Source organism: Staurois parvus, unplaced genomic scaffold (assembly GCF_062004578.1).
Source record: "Staurois parvus isolate SC_StPar_1 unplaced genomic scaffold, SC_StPar_1.0 ptg000192l, whole genome shotgun sequence".
NCBI lineage: Eukaryota > Metazoa > Chordata > Amphibia > Anura > Ranidae > Staurois > Staurois parvus.
This window is the reverse complement of record NW_028317988.1, coordinates 1,650,001-1,669,844: the sequence shown is the minus strand read 5'-3', so window position 1 is coordinate 1,669,844 and position 19,844 is coordinate 1,650,001. Positions and strand designations below refer to the sequence as shown.

The 19,844-nt window shown below is 44.6% G+C and overlaps 1 protein-coding gene across 2 annotated transcripts in view; it reads left to right on the top strand.

Annotated features, from left to right (window-relative positions):
- The window catches only part of VASH2 (vasohibin 2), a 146,570-nt gene that overhangs the window by 44,088 nt on the left and 82,638 nt on the right, over positions 1-19,844 (top strand). For both annotated transcript variants that reach the window (XM_089677781.1, XM_089677782.1), the window contains exon 3: positions 12,921-13,009. In XM_089677781.1, the coding sequence (XP_089533907.1) occupies positions 12,921-13,009 (89 nt within the window). The remainder of the gene's footprint in view (positions 1-12,920; positions 13,010-19,844) is intronic.

Below are 19,844 nucleotides of genomic sequence, written 5' to 3'. Positions count from 1 at the left end.
TGCAGTGACGATCATCAGATCAAGAGTCCAATGCCTGTAGACTGTCTGCCCATACCTCCTATATGGGCAAGCAGTTACTAAAGTCCAGGAAGATCATTGAATTACGAGAGTGCTCCCCAGTGCCCTAGCAGTTCATTGAGAATTACAAGCTGTCTGCTGCAATGGAAGATGGTACTTGTAGTCTAAAATTAATTCACAGGAAACTGATTGAATGGTGAGCCTCGCACAGCCGCGTCGTATTTGAATTGTGACTGTGGTTGTGGGGAGAAAATCCTCCTCCCACTGTCACCATGAGGGGATCGGGCCGGGGTGCCGGTAGGCGCTTTGGTAAACTCTGAATATAGGCATCTAAAGGAAACCTGTACTCAAAGAGCTGAAGATGGCCTCTGCTTTTTTTCCCTTTATAAAAATACTAGTTTTCTGGATGTCTCTGGGTTACATCCTTTGACACACTGACATGACACAAAAGCGCAGGCCAGAAATGTCAGATTGAAGTTCACATTTCTGATCTGCATACTTGTTTCCAATCGGTGACCTGAAAAGCACTGAAGCCTATGGATCAACATCACAGCCTAGTGTTTTCAGATAGAGAGGTCTGCTAAGGCAGCTTCAATATTCTCTCAGTACACAATTTGTTCTATTCCTGACCCCAATCTGTAAATATTTTGGACACAATGCCCACTGCTGATAGAACATTGAACTCTGTTCCATTTCAGAACAGGGAGTACACACCTGTGCACACGGCTAGTTTTGGGACTGCTCGGTCATTGACAGCAGCCAGGCTTAGACTAGTGTTTGGAAATGGAAGGGCATAATAGCCTAACATTCAATCACAATGACAGCTGATCATTGTGATCATGGAAAGTTTGTTTACAAACAAAGCTGGCAGTTGCCACTGTCACTGTGTTTAGGATCGTTTCACACTGCTGCACTGCGGTTTGGCTTCATCGGAGGTGTACCCATGTTTTTTGTGCAGTTAACCCCCTGTTTCCCATTGACTTTCTATTAGAATATTTTTTTTTTGGCGTGTTTTTTGAAAGCGCACAAAAGATGCAGCATGCAGGAACTTTAGTGTGCTTTAAGAAACACACCAACAATGCACAATCTAACAAAGTATAAGGGAAACTGCTGTTTTTACGACATGAAAATCATGGGTACACCTACGCTGCGGCCAAACTTCAGTGCAGCAGTGTGAAACTGGCCTTGTTTGTTTAGGAAAACAAAACCTGTACTTAGTGTAAATACACTCACCGGCCACTTTATTAGGTACATCTGTTCAGTTGCTTGGTAACACAAATTGCTAATCAGTCAATCACATGGCAGCATGTAGATGTGGTGAAGACGACTTCCCGAAGTTCAAACTGAGCATCAGAATGGGGAAGAAAGGGGATTTAAGTGACTTTGAACGTGGCATGGTTGTTGGTGCCAGACAGGCTGGTCTGAGTATTTCAAAAACTGATTATCTACTAGGATTTTCACGCACAACCATCTCTAGGGTTTACAGAGAATGGTCTGAAAAACTGAAAATATCCAGCGATTGGCAGTTGTGTGGACGAAAATGCCTTGGTGATGTCAGACGTCAGAGGAGAATGGGCAGACTGGTTCGAGATGATAGAAAAGCAACAGTAACTCATGTCAATATGGACCAAAATCTCTGAGGAATGTTTCCAACACCTTGTTGAATCTATGCCACGAAGAATTAAGGCAGTTCTGAAGGGAAAAGGAGGTCCAACCCATTACTAGCAAGTTGTACCTAATAAAGTGGCCAGTTCGTGTAATGTGAATAAAACTGTTATGTAAAGTATAAAAATAACCAAACATGATTATTTTTGTTCATTTGGCAGCTGTCAAAATGATTGTAAAGGCAGCTCTCCCCTAAATGCTTTTCTGAGACCAAACTCGATCCTGTGCTGTGCCCAACAGCAGCACTGCTCTCTCTCCTCACTGGACATGAAGGCAGCAGCGGGAGCCATTGGATCCCGCTGCTGTTAATCAAATCCTGTAAGGAGGGAGGTGGGGTCAAGCCACACTGTTTGTCAATGAACACACACTCTGGCTCAGGATCAAGCCTGCACAAGTGCCCCCATAGCATGTGTCTTCCTATGGAGGCATTCGGAACAGTGGAACATCCAGGAGTGCCAGTGGGGGAACCACAGAAGAGGAGGTTCAGGGCTGCTCTGTGCAAACCCATTGTACAACGCTGGTAAGTATAACATGTTTGTTAAAAAAAAAAATTGAAGCTTAAGAATCACTTTAATAAAAAATAGCAAAGGATTTTTACAATTATTTGTCAAACAAAATGTTTAAAGCAGAATTCCAAGCAAAAGAATTTTTGTACCATGCAGTGGGGCTGTGCCTGCACTGCATGGGCAAACTGCTCCTTTGTGTCTAGGGGTGATAGGAGCAAAGATATACTCACCTAATCCACCGATCCTCCAAGCGCAAGACCAGTCCTTGCCACTTCTGCCCCCCTGCACACTAGCGGTCTTGTGAATGGACTGTTCCTGATGTCATCACGCTGGCTCCGGGTTTGAGGACGGCAGGAACAACCCACCGCTGGACATGGGGGAGTGCCATTTTTGGGAGATTTCAAAGGACAGGGTAAGTATAGCCTTTCAGGGAGCCCCTGGACAAAACTAGCAGTTAACCCATGCAGTGCAGGCATAGCCCCACTGCATGGGACCAACAAAAATTTACATGGAGTTCCGCTTTAAAGCGGTAGTAAGCTGAATCCAAATTAAAATCCCCTGCAAGGTAAAGGCATTATGTGCTAGTATGCATCACATGCAAAACTTACCTTAAAATGAAGCCCTCCATCACTGTAGAGGCTTCCGTCTTCACCCGTTCTTCCTTCCAGGTTCGCAAGCTTTGGCCATCTGGCTGGCTGGGCCACAATGACGTCACTCCCGCACATGCACACGGGAGTCTCAGGACACAGCACAGTGCTCTGAAGGAACGGCACAAATATGCCATTCCTTCAGAACGGATGTGCCGGCTGGAAAATCCCCCCCCCCCCCCCCAAGTATCTCCTAAATGGTGCACGTTTAGGAGATACTCATTTTACCTACAGATAAGCTTTTCTATAAGATTCCCTGTAATTAGAAATGAACAAAGTGGCTTTACTACCAGTTTAAGAAAACAATGAACAGATTAATATGTTAGATCAGTGGTTCTTAACCTTTTTGGAGGTACTGAACCCCACCAGTTTCATATGCGCATTCACCGAACCCTTCTTAATTGGAAAAATAAAATATGATTTTTAAAATTCAAAACATAGGTATATATTTATACATAGGTGCACAAAATGAACAAAACCATTAAGAACAAAGAATAAAACCATTAAAACATGATTTTCACACAAAAACAAAATAATGAATATTTACCGCAAATCCGTGTGACTTCTGCTGTTGTCTTTCAGAGGCCAGTTCAGAAATGCACGGCATTACCTTGGCAAGTGCCACTCTCATGTCATTTTCGCAACAAAGTCTGTTCCTTTTCTTCGTCTTTATGTCCAGCATCCTCAAAGGATTGCTCGCAAAGATATGTTGTAACAAACGGTATGAAAATTCATCCTCCATAGTAATTCATCCCCCATATAGTAATTCATCCCCCATAGTAATTCACCCCCCATATAGTAATTCATCCCCCATATAGTAATTCATCCCCCCATATAGTAATTCATCCCCCCATATAGTAATTCATCCCCCCATATAGTAATTCATCCCCCCATATAGTAATTCATCCCCCATATAGTAATTCATCCCCCATATAGTAATTCATCCCCCATAGTAATACATCCCCCATATAGTAATTCATCCCCCATATAGTAATACATCCCCCATATAGTAATTCATCCCCCATATAGTAATTCATCCCCCATATAGTAATTCATCCCCCATATAGTAATTCATCCCCCCATATAGTAATTCATCCCCCATATAGTAATTCATCCCCCATATAGTAATTCATCCCCCCATATAGTAATTCATCCCCCCATATAGTAATTCATCCCCCCATATAGTAATTCATCCCCCATAGTAATACATCCCCCATATAGTAATACATCCCCCATATAGTAATTCATCCCCCATATAGTAATTCATCCCCCATATAGTAATTCATCCCCCATATAGTAATTAATCCCCCATATAGTAATACATCCCCCATAGTAATACATCCCCCATATAGTAATTCATCCCCCATATAGTAATTCATCCCCCATATAGTAATACATCCCCCATATAGTAATACATCCCCCATATAGTAATTCATCCCCCATATAGTAATTCATCCCCCATATAGTAATTCATCCCCCCTATAGTAATTCATTCCCCATATTAAGTCCCCAAGTCCCCCCTGTGTCAATTCACTTACCTTTGCTCCGCGCGTTCCTCTCGCTGTATTCCCGCGCCGTTCCGGTCTTCAGGGCGGACTGTGAGAGGAGCCTAGCTCCTCTCACGTTCGTCACGCTGCCCCGCCTACACACATCCTGACAGCCAATCACTGGCTATCAGGATGTGAGTGGCAGCGAGACTGGCCAATCATTGCATTTGAGTCCCTGCCGCCCGAGAGGAGGGAGGGGAGCGGGCGCCCGGCACACAAGAGCCGCGGCTTGCCGACCACTGGGCTAAGCGATGTTGCGTGACCACCTGCAGCCAATGATGGACAAGCGGGGCATGTCATCAGAAATCATATGAGTCGGGTGTGGGTCACCTCCGCCGAACCCCCGAGACTGACTCACCGAACCCCTGGGGTTCGATCGAACCCAGGTTAAGAACCACTGTCTTAGATAGTAAGTTAATAATTGTGTTCTTATTAAAGCCAGCCATAAATGTAATCATATTTTGGCCTGTTCAGCATGGACTGAACAAATTTTGATCCATGTATGAGCAGACAGGTTGTACAGAAATCGATCTGTCAATTAACTTCTGCACAATCGCCATGTTGGATTTTCCCTGCTTGATCAGCGTATTCTGGCAGAGCAAAGTCTTCCTACTATCAGAATACGATAGCTCAGCGAGGAGGAATACCCCATCCACACCGAGTGTGTGGATGGGGCAATCTGGTCCGTTTTTTTAGTTCAACCCACTAGTTGAATGAAAAAATGGAATCATCTGTGACTCTGCCTAATTTAGCCCAGGCTTTAGTGACCCCTAGTCATGAAAGGGTTAAAGGGCAGATGTATTAACCTATTCCATGAACTAAACCCACCATAGATCTAGGCAACTGAGCTCAAAATAAACAGAAAGAGGTCATCTTTAGCGAAAACCGCTTGACGATCCAGAGAGATGAGCAACTGAAGTTTTGTGCAAATCTCCACGTTTCTTGAGGTCCCGGGCTAGTCCTATAATGTGGCGGCTGGGCTCAGTGACCAGAAGGGAGACTTGGGTGGTGGAAGGGATAGGGTCAAGATTTTGTTATATAGCCCTGAGTTCTACTTTAATGGTTGTAAATCAAGTTTGGAAACAAAATGCCAAAGCCAAAATTAGCTCTGGCATATTTTAGCATGGAGAGCAGAGTTAACAGCCTTCCGAGGTGATAATTAATTTCCAGCTAATACAATAACACCTATGAAGAAGCCTCTGCACAGCTGTAACTTTTTTCGCACCTGAAGGTTTGACTTCAACTTACTTTTTTAATTACAAAAAATTTAAATGTTGCATAGTGCTGAAAATGCTTGGCTAGAAACGGGTTATCTTGTACTACATAAGTGGAACAATGAAGTTGACTTTTTCCATTACATCATTTGGCTGTTTGGGATGGCTTTTTTTCTATTGAACCCATAACCCCATTAATTGTGTGTTGGGTGGTCTTGTGTTATCCTGTTGTGTTAGTGGTTTATTTTTCACTCCTTTCCTGTCTGTCTATGGTTCTCACTGTGTTTGTTAAGCCCTTTTCACACTGGGTGGATGATAGGTCTGTGTCCACTCCATTTATGCAGAGTGGACATGGACACAAACCTCTCTCCTCTATGGGCGGTCAGGTGTAAACAGACTTCCTGTCCGTTTACACCCAACTGCGATCCGATCTGTTGGATGAAAGGGGAACAGATCCCCATCCGTTTCTTTTTGGCTAATCGGATTGGATGTAGGTGGGTGTAAACTGACACATATTAGTTTATACCCGCCTCTCCATGAGCCTTGGTTCACATATGTGTGTTCCTGCGGTCCTTGTTTTGTGTGGGCACAAGAGCCTATTCATTTGAATGGACTCCCGTGCCCCGGGACACGCAGGGAAGAAGTCCCTGCACTTCTTCCGAAAACGCAGCCTACACGGGAACCTCGGATCCCAGTACGGTTGCGATTTGCAGTGCGGGCGGCATGCCATTAGAATTAATGGCACCCTCCCTCGGGTCCGTATTCTTCTGTGCGGGTGGTGAAGCTGCATGGATTTTTGTGCGGATCCGCAGCAGCAGCACCACCCGCACATACAGTATGTGAACCAAGCCTTCAGGAGAATAGAGGTCCCTATTGAATCCGCCTGAAAGACAGAAAGGTGGACCCAATCGGAACATCCATGTGAAAGGGGCATGCAGGACAGTAAACACAGCTGTAAGTATTTAGATGGATAATCACTTGGATAAATGCCTTTTTGCCACTGCAGGTGCACCAGACACTCCACATCATCAGTACTCTATTAGGACACATACTACAGTCCCCAAGACCAATAGATCTAATATTACCAAATTCTGAAGAAGGGGAGCCTTAATCCCCTGAAACACATTGGCTGCATTTGATGTCCTTTAGCAACCTTTTCAACTTCTTTGACACAGAGGAACCCTTGAACAACTTTCCACTCTCAAGGAACCCTGTGATACATTAGACCAGCCTTTCTCAACTTTTTCAACAAAACGGAACCCTTGAAATGGCTTTTTTGTCTCTGGGAACCCCTGCTAAAAATTACTTTATCTACAGCTCAATATACATTTGTTTGATGTCAGTAGGAAGCAGGGGCGGACTGACAACTCATGGGGCCCCCGGGCAATAGGGGATCATGGGGCCCCTGTGTCCTTGCCCAAACTCAAAAAATCCTATGAAAAAGGTACCAGGGGCATCCCATGGGGCCCCCTACTGACCCCGGGCCCTCGGGCAGTTTTCAAATGGTCAGTCCACCCCTAGTAGGAAGATTGTTTCTTACACTTGTGGACATTGAAGAATTACCTCCTTATAAATAGGTTCCCGCTGACACCATTGATATATTTAGCTATCTGAGAGGCGGCTATTGCTTGTTGCTCAAGGAACCCCTAGCAACCTCTGGAGGAACCCTAGGGTTCCATGGAACCCTGTTTGAGAAACCCTGCATTAGCCTGAGGGTCAGCAGGAATAATTATCCTTACATTTGTAGTGATTGGGAACAATCCCCCTTTACAGATGGCTAAAAAGATCAATGGTGTCAGTGGGAACTTATCTGAGAGTCAGTAATTGCTCATTGCTCAAGGAACCCCTAGCAACCTCTGGAGGAACCCTGGTTGAGAAACCCTGTCCTATACCCATAAAGTGGTCTTTGTTCTCCAACCAGCTAGAGTTTCCAAGACTTTCTATTCACAAACTTCACTCCTCATCTGGTTCCAAAACTATAATATAGAGGGGAGGGGATTTGTGGTCATGAGAGTTAGCTGAGGACAATGTAGCAGACAAGACTGCACATACCAAGAGCATAGAAAGTTGACAAGATTTCTTGCAAGATATTACGAAACATTTTTTGTGGTATATTTAACAGACTAAAAGTGGTAAATAAGAAAAAGTCATTGTTAGGGTTTGCATACACATTCAATACGCTAGTGTTGTCGGTTTGAATCCCAACCACAGCATTACCTGTCTGGAGTTTGCGTGTTTGCCCTGTGCCTATGTGGGTTTCTCCCGGTTACTCCAGTTTCCTCCCACATGCCAAAGACATGCTGGTAGGTTAATTGGGTCCTGTTGATATTGGCCCTAGCATGTGTATGTATAAATAGGAGTTGGGGACCTTAGATTGTAAGCTCCTTGAGGACAGGGAGTGATGTAAATGTACAATATACAGCGGGTAAAATCGGTATTGAACACGTCACCATTTGTCTAGGTAAATATATTTCTAAAGGTGCTATTGACATGAAATTTTCACCACATGTTGGTAACAAGCCATGCATGACCGTCACCACTTTCTGCTCAGAGAGGCTGTGAGAACTCAGCGATCAGCAGTCGTGTTCTCTGAGTTCTCACACTTGGAGCTGGGGACACATGCAGCATCAGACTGATGCTACATTCACCTAGGTAAGTTTAATTGGGGGAAAACAAAGCCACACTTCTTTTAAATATCCTCTAAATCAGTCTATCTCAGCCAGGGTCCCGTGAAATCCTCGGGCTTTTCCAGAGGTTGGGGTTACTTGAACAATGAGCAATTTTCTGCCTCTCATATAATCTACCACTGTCAGTGAAAGTTCTCATTTATCTGGGAGTAGTACATTATATCTAGTAGTTATTTACATTTGGCTGGACTTGTTCTGTAATGATGGAGTTTTCTAGCTCATCCTAGCCACTTCTTTAGTTCTAATTAGTGTTTTGACAGCAGTTCTCACCTTCAGCCATGTAAATCAAAGGATTAACTCCTATGAAGCCTTTCTGACACCGTAAATGGGATAATGACCATGGTGGTTCCACAATTTGGACAAGAACATATCCCTTTCCATGGAGATTGGATCACGGTGTTGGTGCTACCTGTGTGGGTATAAATGTTGGGGTATCTTCCTGACATTGAAAAATTCCCTTGAATAGGCTATGAACCATTTTCCGCATTTAAGAACAAGTTCAGGTAAATGTGACCAAGTAGTACTAGATATAATCTATCACTGACACTTTTTTCCCCCACTGACCACCAGTGTACTAGGGCCCTAGGTTGACCACCAGGGTAATGTGGAACTTGATCCCTGACCATCAATGAAGGGAACTCTTTTCTGCTGAACACCAGTGTGAGGGAGCATTACAACTTTCATTGTCTTGAGTTTCCTGTCTGGCCGTTATTATTTTTTGTTTCGTTATTACTGAATATAAAATGGTCATATAGAGCAGCCCTGGCAGTGACATACTCTAACTATACTATATATTTTTATAGCTACTGTTCACACTAATCTCTCATAAGTTGTACATATTAGCAGGGGATCCTTGACACCAGAAAGTTATTTAAAGGGTTCTTCTGGGGGTTGAGAAAGGTTTATCTAAATTTAAAATCAATGTTTAACTCCTCTTTTGTTGACAAAACACAATCTCCTCTGAGGGCTTTTTTTCAGCGAGAATGCACATGGTGTATTGAATGATGCTGGCTGCTGGGGCATCTATTGGGGGGGGGGGGTCTGTTGTTGGGGAGGTCTATTGTTGCTGGTTGGGGATCTATTGTTGCTGGGGGTGGTCTTATGTTGCTGGGAGGGATCTATTCAGGGGCGGACTGACAACTCATGGGGCCCCCGTGCAATAGGGGATCATGGGGCCCCTGTGTCCTTGCCCAAACTCCAAACCGCCTATGAAAAAGGTACCAGGGGCATCTCATGGGGCCCCCTACTGACCCCGGGCCCTCGGGCAGTGCCCGAGTTTCCAAATGGTCAGTCCGCCCCTGGTTCTATTGTTGCTCGCTGCTGGAGGGTTTATTGGTGCTTTCTGCTGGGAGATCTGTTGTTGCTGGGGTAGAGCTATTGTTGCTGGGGGGGTATTTTGTTGTGGTGGGTCTATCTTTTGCTGGGGCATCACTTTTGTTTTTTGGGGGTATTTTGTTGTCGGGGGGGTCAATTGTTGCTCGGAGTGGTCTATTGTTACTGGCTGAAGGGGATCTAATTTCTTTATAGTTATCATTAACACATTCCATACAAATTTCTTATCGCCTCAAAATGATACTTGGTTCTGTGTTCTATAAAAGATACTGGGAGGTGGGTAGGGTGAGGAACCAAGGGACAGTGCTCAGAGGTGGATAGGGGGTGAGGTAAATCAGAAGGGGGAGTTCATGCACCTGTTCTCTGTGGGGGGGAAAAAAAAAAAAAAAAAAGCCCTGGCTATAGATATTGTAAGGATTTCAGCAAACTTTGTGGCGGGCATCAAACTGTCTTGGCAGTCCTCTAGAAATTTGGACCATTTTGGCATTAGGAGTGATAATATATTAGTAGCATTGTAGCTTTAGGCGTGGCTCACACCTACAGGTGCGACCAAGCTTGGTTCCTTCCCTGACTCTTTGAAAATTGCACTGCACTGAACCACATGATGTTGGACCATGCAGTTTGATGCGCACAAAAATGCAGCTGTTTGCAGATGAGTGGGGGTGTCATTAATAATGGCACCACTGCCGCGTCTGCTAAATGGAAGCATGTCAGGAAAGTTCATGATTTTGCACGCATTTCCCGACATGCAGAAATCTGAACTTAGCCTAAGTCCGTACTGAGGTCTTGCATCTCTTGCATCCTGGCTTTATATCCAACCACGTTCCTGCACAGAGTTGGTGCCTTCTCCTGGTGACTGTATGGCTTTCCAGTTTCCTACCAATGTCCAAGAAGAGAAAGGTCTTTCATCAAGAAGATACCTTAGAGTGGGTCTTTATGCCCTGGTAATAAAATTAAATTGTAGGCCTTTGTAGCTGGCAGGTAATGATACAAATAATTCATTGTACTCTGAGAGGCTCTGTAGGTATGACTATTCCACATACAGCTTGGAAAAAACACGTGTTTTGGGCTTTTTTTTGGAGAGTGGTTGGCTGTGTCAGCCCCATATTTAGTTCTTGGATGCAGTGGTGTATTTAGGTTTCATGCTGCCCTAGGCAACACAAAAATTGGCTCCCCCCATTGACCAACAACACCCCAGTCCCCCCCCAGCCCCATCTGAGAGAGCTTTCCATTACCACCACCCCCCATACACTAGCAACCCCCACCCCAACAAGAGATAAGACACTCAACTTCACAGCTCCAGACATTCCCGAGAACAAGAGTCAGGCTCTGCATACACCGTCAAGCAGCCCGCAGCCTCTCTCAGATCCCACCTGGTCCCCGTACTGCGTGTGTCCCTTCTTCCTTTCCTTCTTTCGGGGGACAGTGCTGCCCCCTATAAAATCGCCGCCCTAGGCAAATGCCTTGTTTGCCTTGTGGTAAATACGCCCCAGCTTGGATGTTCCTACAGTGAGATCTCCCTGCCATAATTCCCAACTCTGTTCCTGTCCACCTGGGAGTTTGGGCATTCCCACCCACCTTTTGCGTATTCCAGCTCCTCCTGTTTCATTCTCCAACAAAGGATTATTTTATATATCTCATCAAGTTACAGCAGGTGTAGAGACTAGTCCCTGTTCACACCTTATCCTGAGCATAGCCAAGCGATTTAGAGGCTCTTTTTATGTTTTTGATGGCGACTTGCAGTACAGGAGCATAATCACACATTTTTGGCCCCATACATTTTTAAATGAGAATGCCTAAAATAAATACATATTTTTCATGGGCTCCAATTATAGTCCATGGAGCCACAAAGGTGCGATTCTACCCCAAAGAAGCTCATGCACTTTTTTTGCCTTTACATGACAGGACACAGTGCTCAGGTGTGAATGGACCATTGAGAATAAAGGAATTTTACATAATTTACACTCAACTCTCACAACAAAGTGCTCAGGTGTGAATGGGGGACCTAGGAATTTGCCAGAGATCTCATCTATAGGATCCCTTAACAATATAAGAAATTGTGTGGAAGTTTCACCCTCAATCATCTATCAGAATGTTCCTAAATCCACAACAGCAAAATCAGTCTGTATATGCAGTAAAGCATGCTTGTTATACTCCGTTTGGAATCTAAGGTGTTAATCCTCCATGTTGTGTAAAAATGCTGATTGAGCCTGTGTTCTCTGATCCTCCCCTTCTACTGTCCCCAATCCATCTGCTAATAGTACAGAGCTCTAGGAGTCACTCTGTACATGCTCAGTTTAGTGTGTGTGGCTAGAGTGTGTTTTTTGTTTTGTTTTTTTTTTGGGGGGGGGGATCCATGTGAGCACAGGGCAAATCAGCACTGTCCAGACAGAGGGTCAGGGTTATGCAGCCTCATGGGACAGTCAGAACAGAATGAAAACTCCTACAAGCTTTAACCAGTGCTCAGCTGGACACTGATAGAAGTCACAAGACTGCTATATACTGCTGATGAGAAAAGGTGTTTAGCAGTTTATATTTACTACAATAATTGCACTTCCATGCTGTGTTTACTGTGGGAGACCAGATATAGGGAATGCAGGGTCCTGGGTTTAGTAACAGTTTAAGGGTCCATGCACACTTGGCATAAATAATTCTGCTTCTATAGGCATTTTGTGGGTTTTTTTTTTCTGCAGCATAATAAAGTAGCTCTGTTAGCCTAGGGCATTTAGAGGCATATTTGCAGAGGAGTGTTTAGAGGCAGAAATAATACCCATCACAAGTGCATTTTAGAGGGAAGCTTTCAGGGAGAAAAAACTCTTGATGCTCATGCGTTTAGAAACATTCTGTGTTTTCAAGTGTACACTGTAAAATGAGCTGAGGGAAATGTTTTGTAAAAAAAAATGCTTGTAAAGCCAAATGTTCATAAACAACTCTTGTGCAATACGAGCCACTATGAGCGTTTTTCTGGCAAAGGTTCTGGCATTTTTTTTCTGCCCCTAGTGTCCATGAACCCTAAATATTAAAATACAAGGTGAAGGTGAACTGACCATTTAACATACCCCATTCCCAATGTTTTCTCACATTGTTCAACAAAAACAAGAGCAGCCAGTTTGGTCTGACATCTGTTGTGGAGTGTTGAGGAAATTATCTATTAAACTGTTCATAGCTAGGAAATCCTGCAAAGATTTCAAGATAACTGTTGAACAAACAAATGTATTTTCCGTATGGAAACACATGGTCTTGATCGCTGAAACGAAATATTCCGCTTTTCAGTAAAGTGCTTTAATTTCTTTTTTTGTTCCAGCCCGCAGTACCATCCGTGCCAAACTACAAGACGTCGATGACCATCCCAGACTGGCTGCAAGCAGTACAGAAATACATGAAGACATTGCAGTATCCTTTCTGTTATACAATAAAATTCTCAGTGTTTCATATCAGACTCGGCATTCTGCTAAAAGGAAGGGTCCGGAAGGTGGGCACGTTGGTATTTGGAAGGGAGGTGCCCTGTCTGGGGTTTGTTGTTGGCAGCTGAAACCATTATGAACAGCCTGACTGTATATTTGTATAGTTTTTGTGGCTTTAAAGAGGAACAGCGGTTCTGTTTTTAAAAAGAATTAAAAGTCAGCAGCTCTAAAAACAGTACTGACACTCCTGACAAAAACAGTCACTCAGCAATGCTGTCTTCTCCAAGGCTAGTTCTTTGCCTGTCTTCGGATCCCCGACGCTGTCATCTTGGCTGTGGGAGCCGGCTGTGACGTCCCACGGTTTCACAGCCAGCTCCCCACCGTGCATGCACAAGGTCGTGCTGCTCAGATTAGTCCCGCAACCTCCTGGGACGTGACAAGTTTTCCAGGAGGTTGCAGGCGGTGGATGGTGGGGCAAACGTACATAATTCTCATCTAGGTAAGAATTGTAAAAGCGGAGCAGGTACCTGTCAGAGAAAGGTACCCGTTCATAGAAAAAAAAAGCCAAACCAAAAAAATGAACCCCCCCCCCAAGATCTTTCAAGTCTGTTTGGGGAAGGGGGGAGCAGATTAGCAGTACTTTCACCTTTTTAAAGTGGATATAAAAGCTGAAGTTTTTTTTACCTTCTTGCATTCTATGCATAAAGGTAAAGGACTTTCAGTATGCAGCTCCCCCCCTCAGCCTCCACTAATACCTACCCAAGCCTGATCACGATCCATCTCTGTGCTTGAGAGCGGCTGCTCTCCCAGGTCTCTGCGTCCTCATTGGCTGGGAGGCAGTAGCCAGAACCATTGTCTCCCGTTGCTGTCAGTCAGAGCCACTGAGGAGGGAGTGGCCAAGCCCCATTTTGTGTGTTACGGAACCATTCACAAAACGCAGTAATGCGCAGTGGGCACAACTTGCAGCTTTACATCCGGGTGCCCACACTGAGGATGCTGATGGTGATGAGAGAAGACGACTGGTGAAACCAGCCATGGTGAGGACATCTCTGGACTGAGGGAGAGGTAAGTGTCTGTATTTTAAAAGTCAGCCGCTACAGTTTTGGTAGCTGCTAAGTTTTTTATTTTTTTTTTTTTATTCAACTGGAACTCTGTTTTAAGGTAAAATACCTTCTACATGCAGCTCCCCCCCCCCAGCCCTGCTTATGCTTACCTGAGCCCAATCTTGATCCAGTGCTGTGCATGAGAGCAGAGGCTCTCTGCTCTCTCCCTCCTTATTGGCTCAGACACAGTATTGGCTCCCCCTGTTGTCAATCACAGCCAGTGAGGAGGGAGTGGAGGATGGGTCTGAGCCACTCTGTCAATAAACACATAGCGCCAGCTTGGGAGTGAGCATGCACGAGTGCCCCCATAGCAAGCAGCTTGTTTAGGGGGCACTCAGCAGGGGGGACTCGAGAAGAGGAGGATCGGGGCTGCTCTGTGCAAAACCATTGCACAGAGCAGGTAAGTATACCATGTTTTTTGTTATTTAAAAAAAAATTTGTTCCTTTACAAACACTTTAAATGAAGATCCGCTTTAAATACTACCATGTAATTTCGTTGTATATTAATTTATAAATGTACAGTATATGTGTGAGTTTTTTTTTTAATACAACTAGCATAAGAACCTGAATCTGCCTAGATACCATCACCTGCACACCAATGCTGAGAGAGGTAGGGCCAATACTTGGAGCCAGTTAGGCTCTGCTGCTTGCACAGATGCTGACGGGAGAGAGCAGAGTGAGCAAAGTTGTTAAGCTGTCAGTAAATTATGGTTTCTTCATTGTCTAATTAGCAGCCTCGAAGTGGGAATTTGACACCATTATATTCCTTAAGACCCCAGTCACACTGGGTGCGACTTGGCATGCGATTTGTATGCCATGCAACTTGCAAATCACATGCCATGTCGCACCCTATTGTCCACAGTTACTGCGCTCATGCCGGTGTGGTTCCAGTACTTTTTGTGCGATATCGGTGTGGCGCAGCACTTTTGGTGCGATTTGCATAGACATCTGTGTCAGATGTCTTGCAAATCCCACCTCAAATAGCAATGACATCTCGATTTTGAAATCGTGCGACTTACAGTGGTCAGGATCGATGTGAGCGGGGTGTTACTCTAACAGAGAGAGTGGTGCCACCTTTCTGCTTATTTTGCACAACAGAAGTGTAGGAATCATGGATAGAGGATAATGAGTGTATCTAAGCCGTGTGCTTTTTAATTGTGTTACCCATTTTCCTAGAGATACGCGTTGGTTGTGGACTGGGTATCAGTTATTTGTTCTCTTGCTAGTATTTAGTTAGTGAAGGTGTCATGGAGTGTCATAGCACACGTCCTCCATGTGTGCAGAGCCTGCTGTCAGTCATAGGACTGGAGGATTTCATACACGAGGCTTTGTGTGCTTGATTGGAAGGGTGGAGGGGTCCACTTTGTTAAACTTGTATGTCTTCTAGTGATTTATAGTAACAGCTGCAGATGAGCTGAGAATGACATCATTGTTCTGAAATGACAGGATGAAGCACACAGCGACAATCAACCCAAATTTATGGCCATTTCAGCTGCTCATACAAATTCTTACTTAGTAGGCCTCTTTTTCATGTTTCACACTTTGCTTTTCCTCCAGTTAGTCCCCTCATCACTGCTCCATGCCTTCCTACTTTACAGTGACTCCTTTCCATGGCTTTTTAAAATTAAAAAAAAAAAAAATAGGTGCAGGAAGCCCCCCCTTCTGAGTCACTTCTTGTCTGCATCCCCCTTCTCACCTCCCAGTATTGCTCATTTTAGAGAATACAGAGCCAAGTATCATTTTGTGGTACTAAATAATTTGTATGAAATTTGTTACTGATAACAAGAAAAGCAGAGAAATAGATCTCCAGCAGCCAGCAAGAATTGACCCCCCCCCCAGCAGCAACAGATTCCTCCAGCAACAAGGAACTCCCAAAACAAAATAGACCCCTAGCAGCTACAACAGATCCCCCAACAGCCACCATTAATAGACTCTGCTGCAACCAGCAAAAATAGTCAATAGACCAGTTGTATTCCATCAACAGTAGATCCATTCCATCAGCAATTGACCCCCCATCAACAATGGACCTCCCCAGCAACAGTAGACCACCACACAAAAATAGATCCCCTTTAGTGACAATAGATCCCCAGCAGCCAGCAACTATAGATCCTACAGCACCCCTTGCCATTACATACATTCAGTGCTGGAGATGCCAGAACTGCGTTCCCCTGCCTTCCCACTGAAAAAAAGCCCCCTCTTGTCCTTTGCAGAGTCTTATGGAGCCACCCTTATGGAGCCACCCTATCATGTACACTCCTGGGAATATGACTACATGCTGACAGTGACACAGACAGGCAACCTAAGATGAAAGCAGACAGAAGGTACACCTCTGAACCTCCTCCTCAGGGCAGGCAGTGTCCTCGCCAGATTTAATCAAGGAAGGGGCACACATGTGCACTGGTGCAATGACTGATGGGACATGTAGTCTCAGATACCATAATCAGGTGACTTAAAGGATACGTTTCACCTCTGGGAACATGTAACATGTTCCCATAGCCACAGCTGCCGCCCGCTGCCCCCCTCCCTCTGACAGGTACTATGAGGAGAAGTTCCCCGTTCTATCTGTCAAATTTGAAAACAGCGTGGCTGTGCGGGGCTCCGCCCACATGGCTGCATCATTCATTCACTGACTTCCGTGAATGAATGATCAGCAAGTCCCGGCAGCCTTAGCAGCTGTAGGCTTGTAGGTCGTGGACCGCTGTGGTAATCCATTGAAGCTTCCTGTCAGTATACAGGTGAAACTCGAAAAATTAGAATATCGTGCAAAAGTTTATTTCAGTAATGCAACTTAAAACGTGAAACTAATATATGAGATAGACTCATTACATGCAAAGCAAGATAGTTCAAGCCGTGATTTGTCATCATTGTGATGATTATGGCTTACAGCTCATGAAAACCCCAAATCCACAATCTCAGAAAATGAGAATATTACATGCAATCAATAAAACAAGGATTGTACATAGAACAATATCGGACCTCTGAAAAGTAGAAGCATGCATATGTACTCAGTACTTGGTTTGGGCCCCTTTTGCAGCAATTACTGCCTCAATGCGGCGTGGCATGGAAGCTATCAGCCTGTGGCACTGCTGAGGTGTTATGGAAGACCAGGATGCTTCAATAGCGGCCTTCAGCTCTTCTGCATTGTTCGGTCTCATGTCTCTCATCTTTCTCTTGGCAATGCTCCAAAGATTCTCTATGTGGTTCAGGTCAGGCGAGTTTGCTGGCCAATCAAGCACAGTAATCCCACGGTCACTGAACCAAGTTTTGGTGCTTTTGGCAGTGTGGGCAGGTGCCAAGTCCTGCTGGAAAATGAAGTCAGCATCCCCATAAAGCTCGTCTGTGGAAGGTAGCATGAAGTGCTCCAAAATCTCCTGGTAGACTGCTGCGTTGACCCTGGACTTAATGAAGCACAGTGGACCAACACCAGCAGATGACATGGCTCCCCAAATCAACACAGACTGTGGAAACTTCACACTGGACTTCAAGCATCTTGCAGTGTGTGCCTCTCCATTCTTCCTCCATACTCTGGGTCCTTGGTTTCCAAATGAGATGCAAAAGTTGCTCTCATCAGAAAAGAGGACTTTGGACCACTGAGCAACAGACCAGGTCTGTTTTTCGTTAGCCCAGGTAAGACTCCTCTGACGTTGTTTGTTGTTCAGGAGCAGCTTGACAAGAGGAATACAACATTTGAAGCCCATGTCCAGGATCCGTCTGTGTGTGGTGGCTCTTGATGCACTGACTCCAGCCTCGGTCCACTCCTTGTGAAAGTCCCCAACGCTTTTGAATGTCCTTTTCCTGACAATCCTCTCCAGGCTGTGGTCATCCCTGCTGCTTGTGCACCTTTTTCTTCCACACTTTTCCCTTCCACATAACTTTCTATTAATGTGCTTTGATTCAGCACTTTGGGAACATCCAACTTCTTTTGCAATTACCTTTTTGAGGCTTTCCCTCCTTATGGAGGGTGTCGATGATGGTTTTCTGCACAACTGTCAGGTCAGCAGTCTTTCCTATGATTGTGATTCCTACTGAACCAGACTGAGAGACCATTTAAAGGCTCAGGAACCCTTTGCAGGTGTTATGGCTTAATTAGCTGATTAGAGTGGGACACCTTGAGCCGAGAATATTGCACCTTTTCACAATATTCTCATTTTCTGAGATTGTGGATTTGGGGTTTTCATGAGCTGTAAGCCATAATCATCACAATTATGACAAATCACGGCTTGAACTATCTTGCTTTGCATGTAATGAGTCTATCTCATATATTAGTTTCACCTTTTAAGTTACATTACTGAAATAAATGAACTTTTGCACGATATTTAAATTTTTTGAGTTTCACCTGTATCTGCTTGGCCGTACACCCTGTACAGCAAGCAGATATTCTGACCGGTCTGCAGGAGACCTGTATGGCATCAGTGATCTACTGATTGCTGGTGCAATGCTTTCCAGGCTCCTATAGAAAAAAATAATAAATGCACATTTGTTTACCTGCAAAAAATGTGCATTTATTATTTTTTACATATAGTGAGTACAATGCCAGGATCCAGCAGACTCTCATTAAGCTATCTACCCATACCTCCTAGATGGGGAAGCAGTTATAGAATTGCAGTATGAATCAATGAACTATGAGAACGCTCAACAGTGCCTTAGTAGTTTATTGAGGAGTTCAAGCCATCTGCTGCAGTGGTGGCTGATGGTATTTGTAGTTCATTCATTCATAGAACTCTGTTAATGAATGATGCGGCCATGTGGGCAGAACCCCCATATGACTGCTCTGTTTTTAAATTGTGACAGTGGTGCAGGGAGAAGATCTCCAACCCGTTCTCATAAAGGGGGGGGGGGGAATCGGGGAGTACAGGCAGGTATTGTAACTTACCCTAAATACAGATGTAACATGTTACAAAGGTGAACTTGTTCTGTAAAGCTTTAAAGAGTAACTAAAAGCATTTTTATTATTTTTTGCTGCTGTAATCCAGCTTCTTGTTAGAGGTCTCTGTTCATTCTCCATGGTCCCTCTGTATTTAAGAGCATTGCCACTCTCTATTGTTCATTCCCAATGTACAGCAATGTATTTTTTGCGAGACAAACAAGGTGTTTGCCGTCTGCAATTTTCAGGGTGGCTGCGATGCCCCCCAGAAGAAATGGCAGGGACAGGGACCTGGTGAGCAGGCTGCGCATTGCTGGAGGGTGCAGGGATGGCTGGCTACTTCTTGTGCAGGTTAGTTATTTTAATTGATTTGATTGGGTCTTGGCGCCGGAGGTTGGTGGCAATGAGGGGGCGGGTGATCGGATGTTGGCAGCTTTAGTGGGGGGGATGATCGGGGGCAGCAGGTGCTGGCAATGGGGGGGTCACTGCTTTTGTGGGGCACCCGATTCTTGTGTTGCCTGGGGCAGCACAAGAAATGAATACACCACTGCCAAACATAGGATAGGGACTATGGAATTTGGAGTGCACATAGAATCGCAACTAATATGCATTGCTCGTGCCAAACAAATGGAAGTTAGAGGGAAAAGGTTTGGGAGCTCAAGAAGGGGAAAGGGAGAGGTTTGGGAGTTCACGGGGACACAAGGATACATAAAACACGAGCAATTTCATGAAAAGTTAGATTACAAGGCCATTAAGTAGCGGATGTGTATGGAATATATTTGGAGGATAAGGACATCATTTAGTGTCACTTTAATCTATAGAAAGGTGTTTTAAGTAAGAATGATGAGCAGTTATTG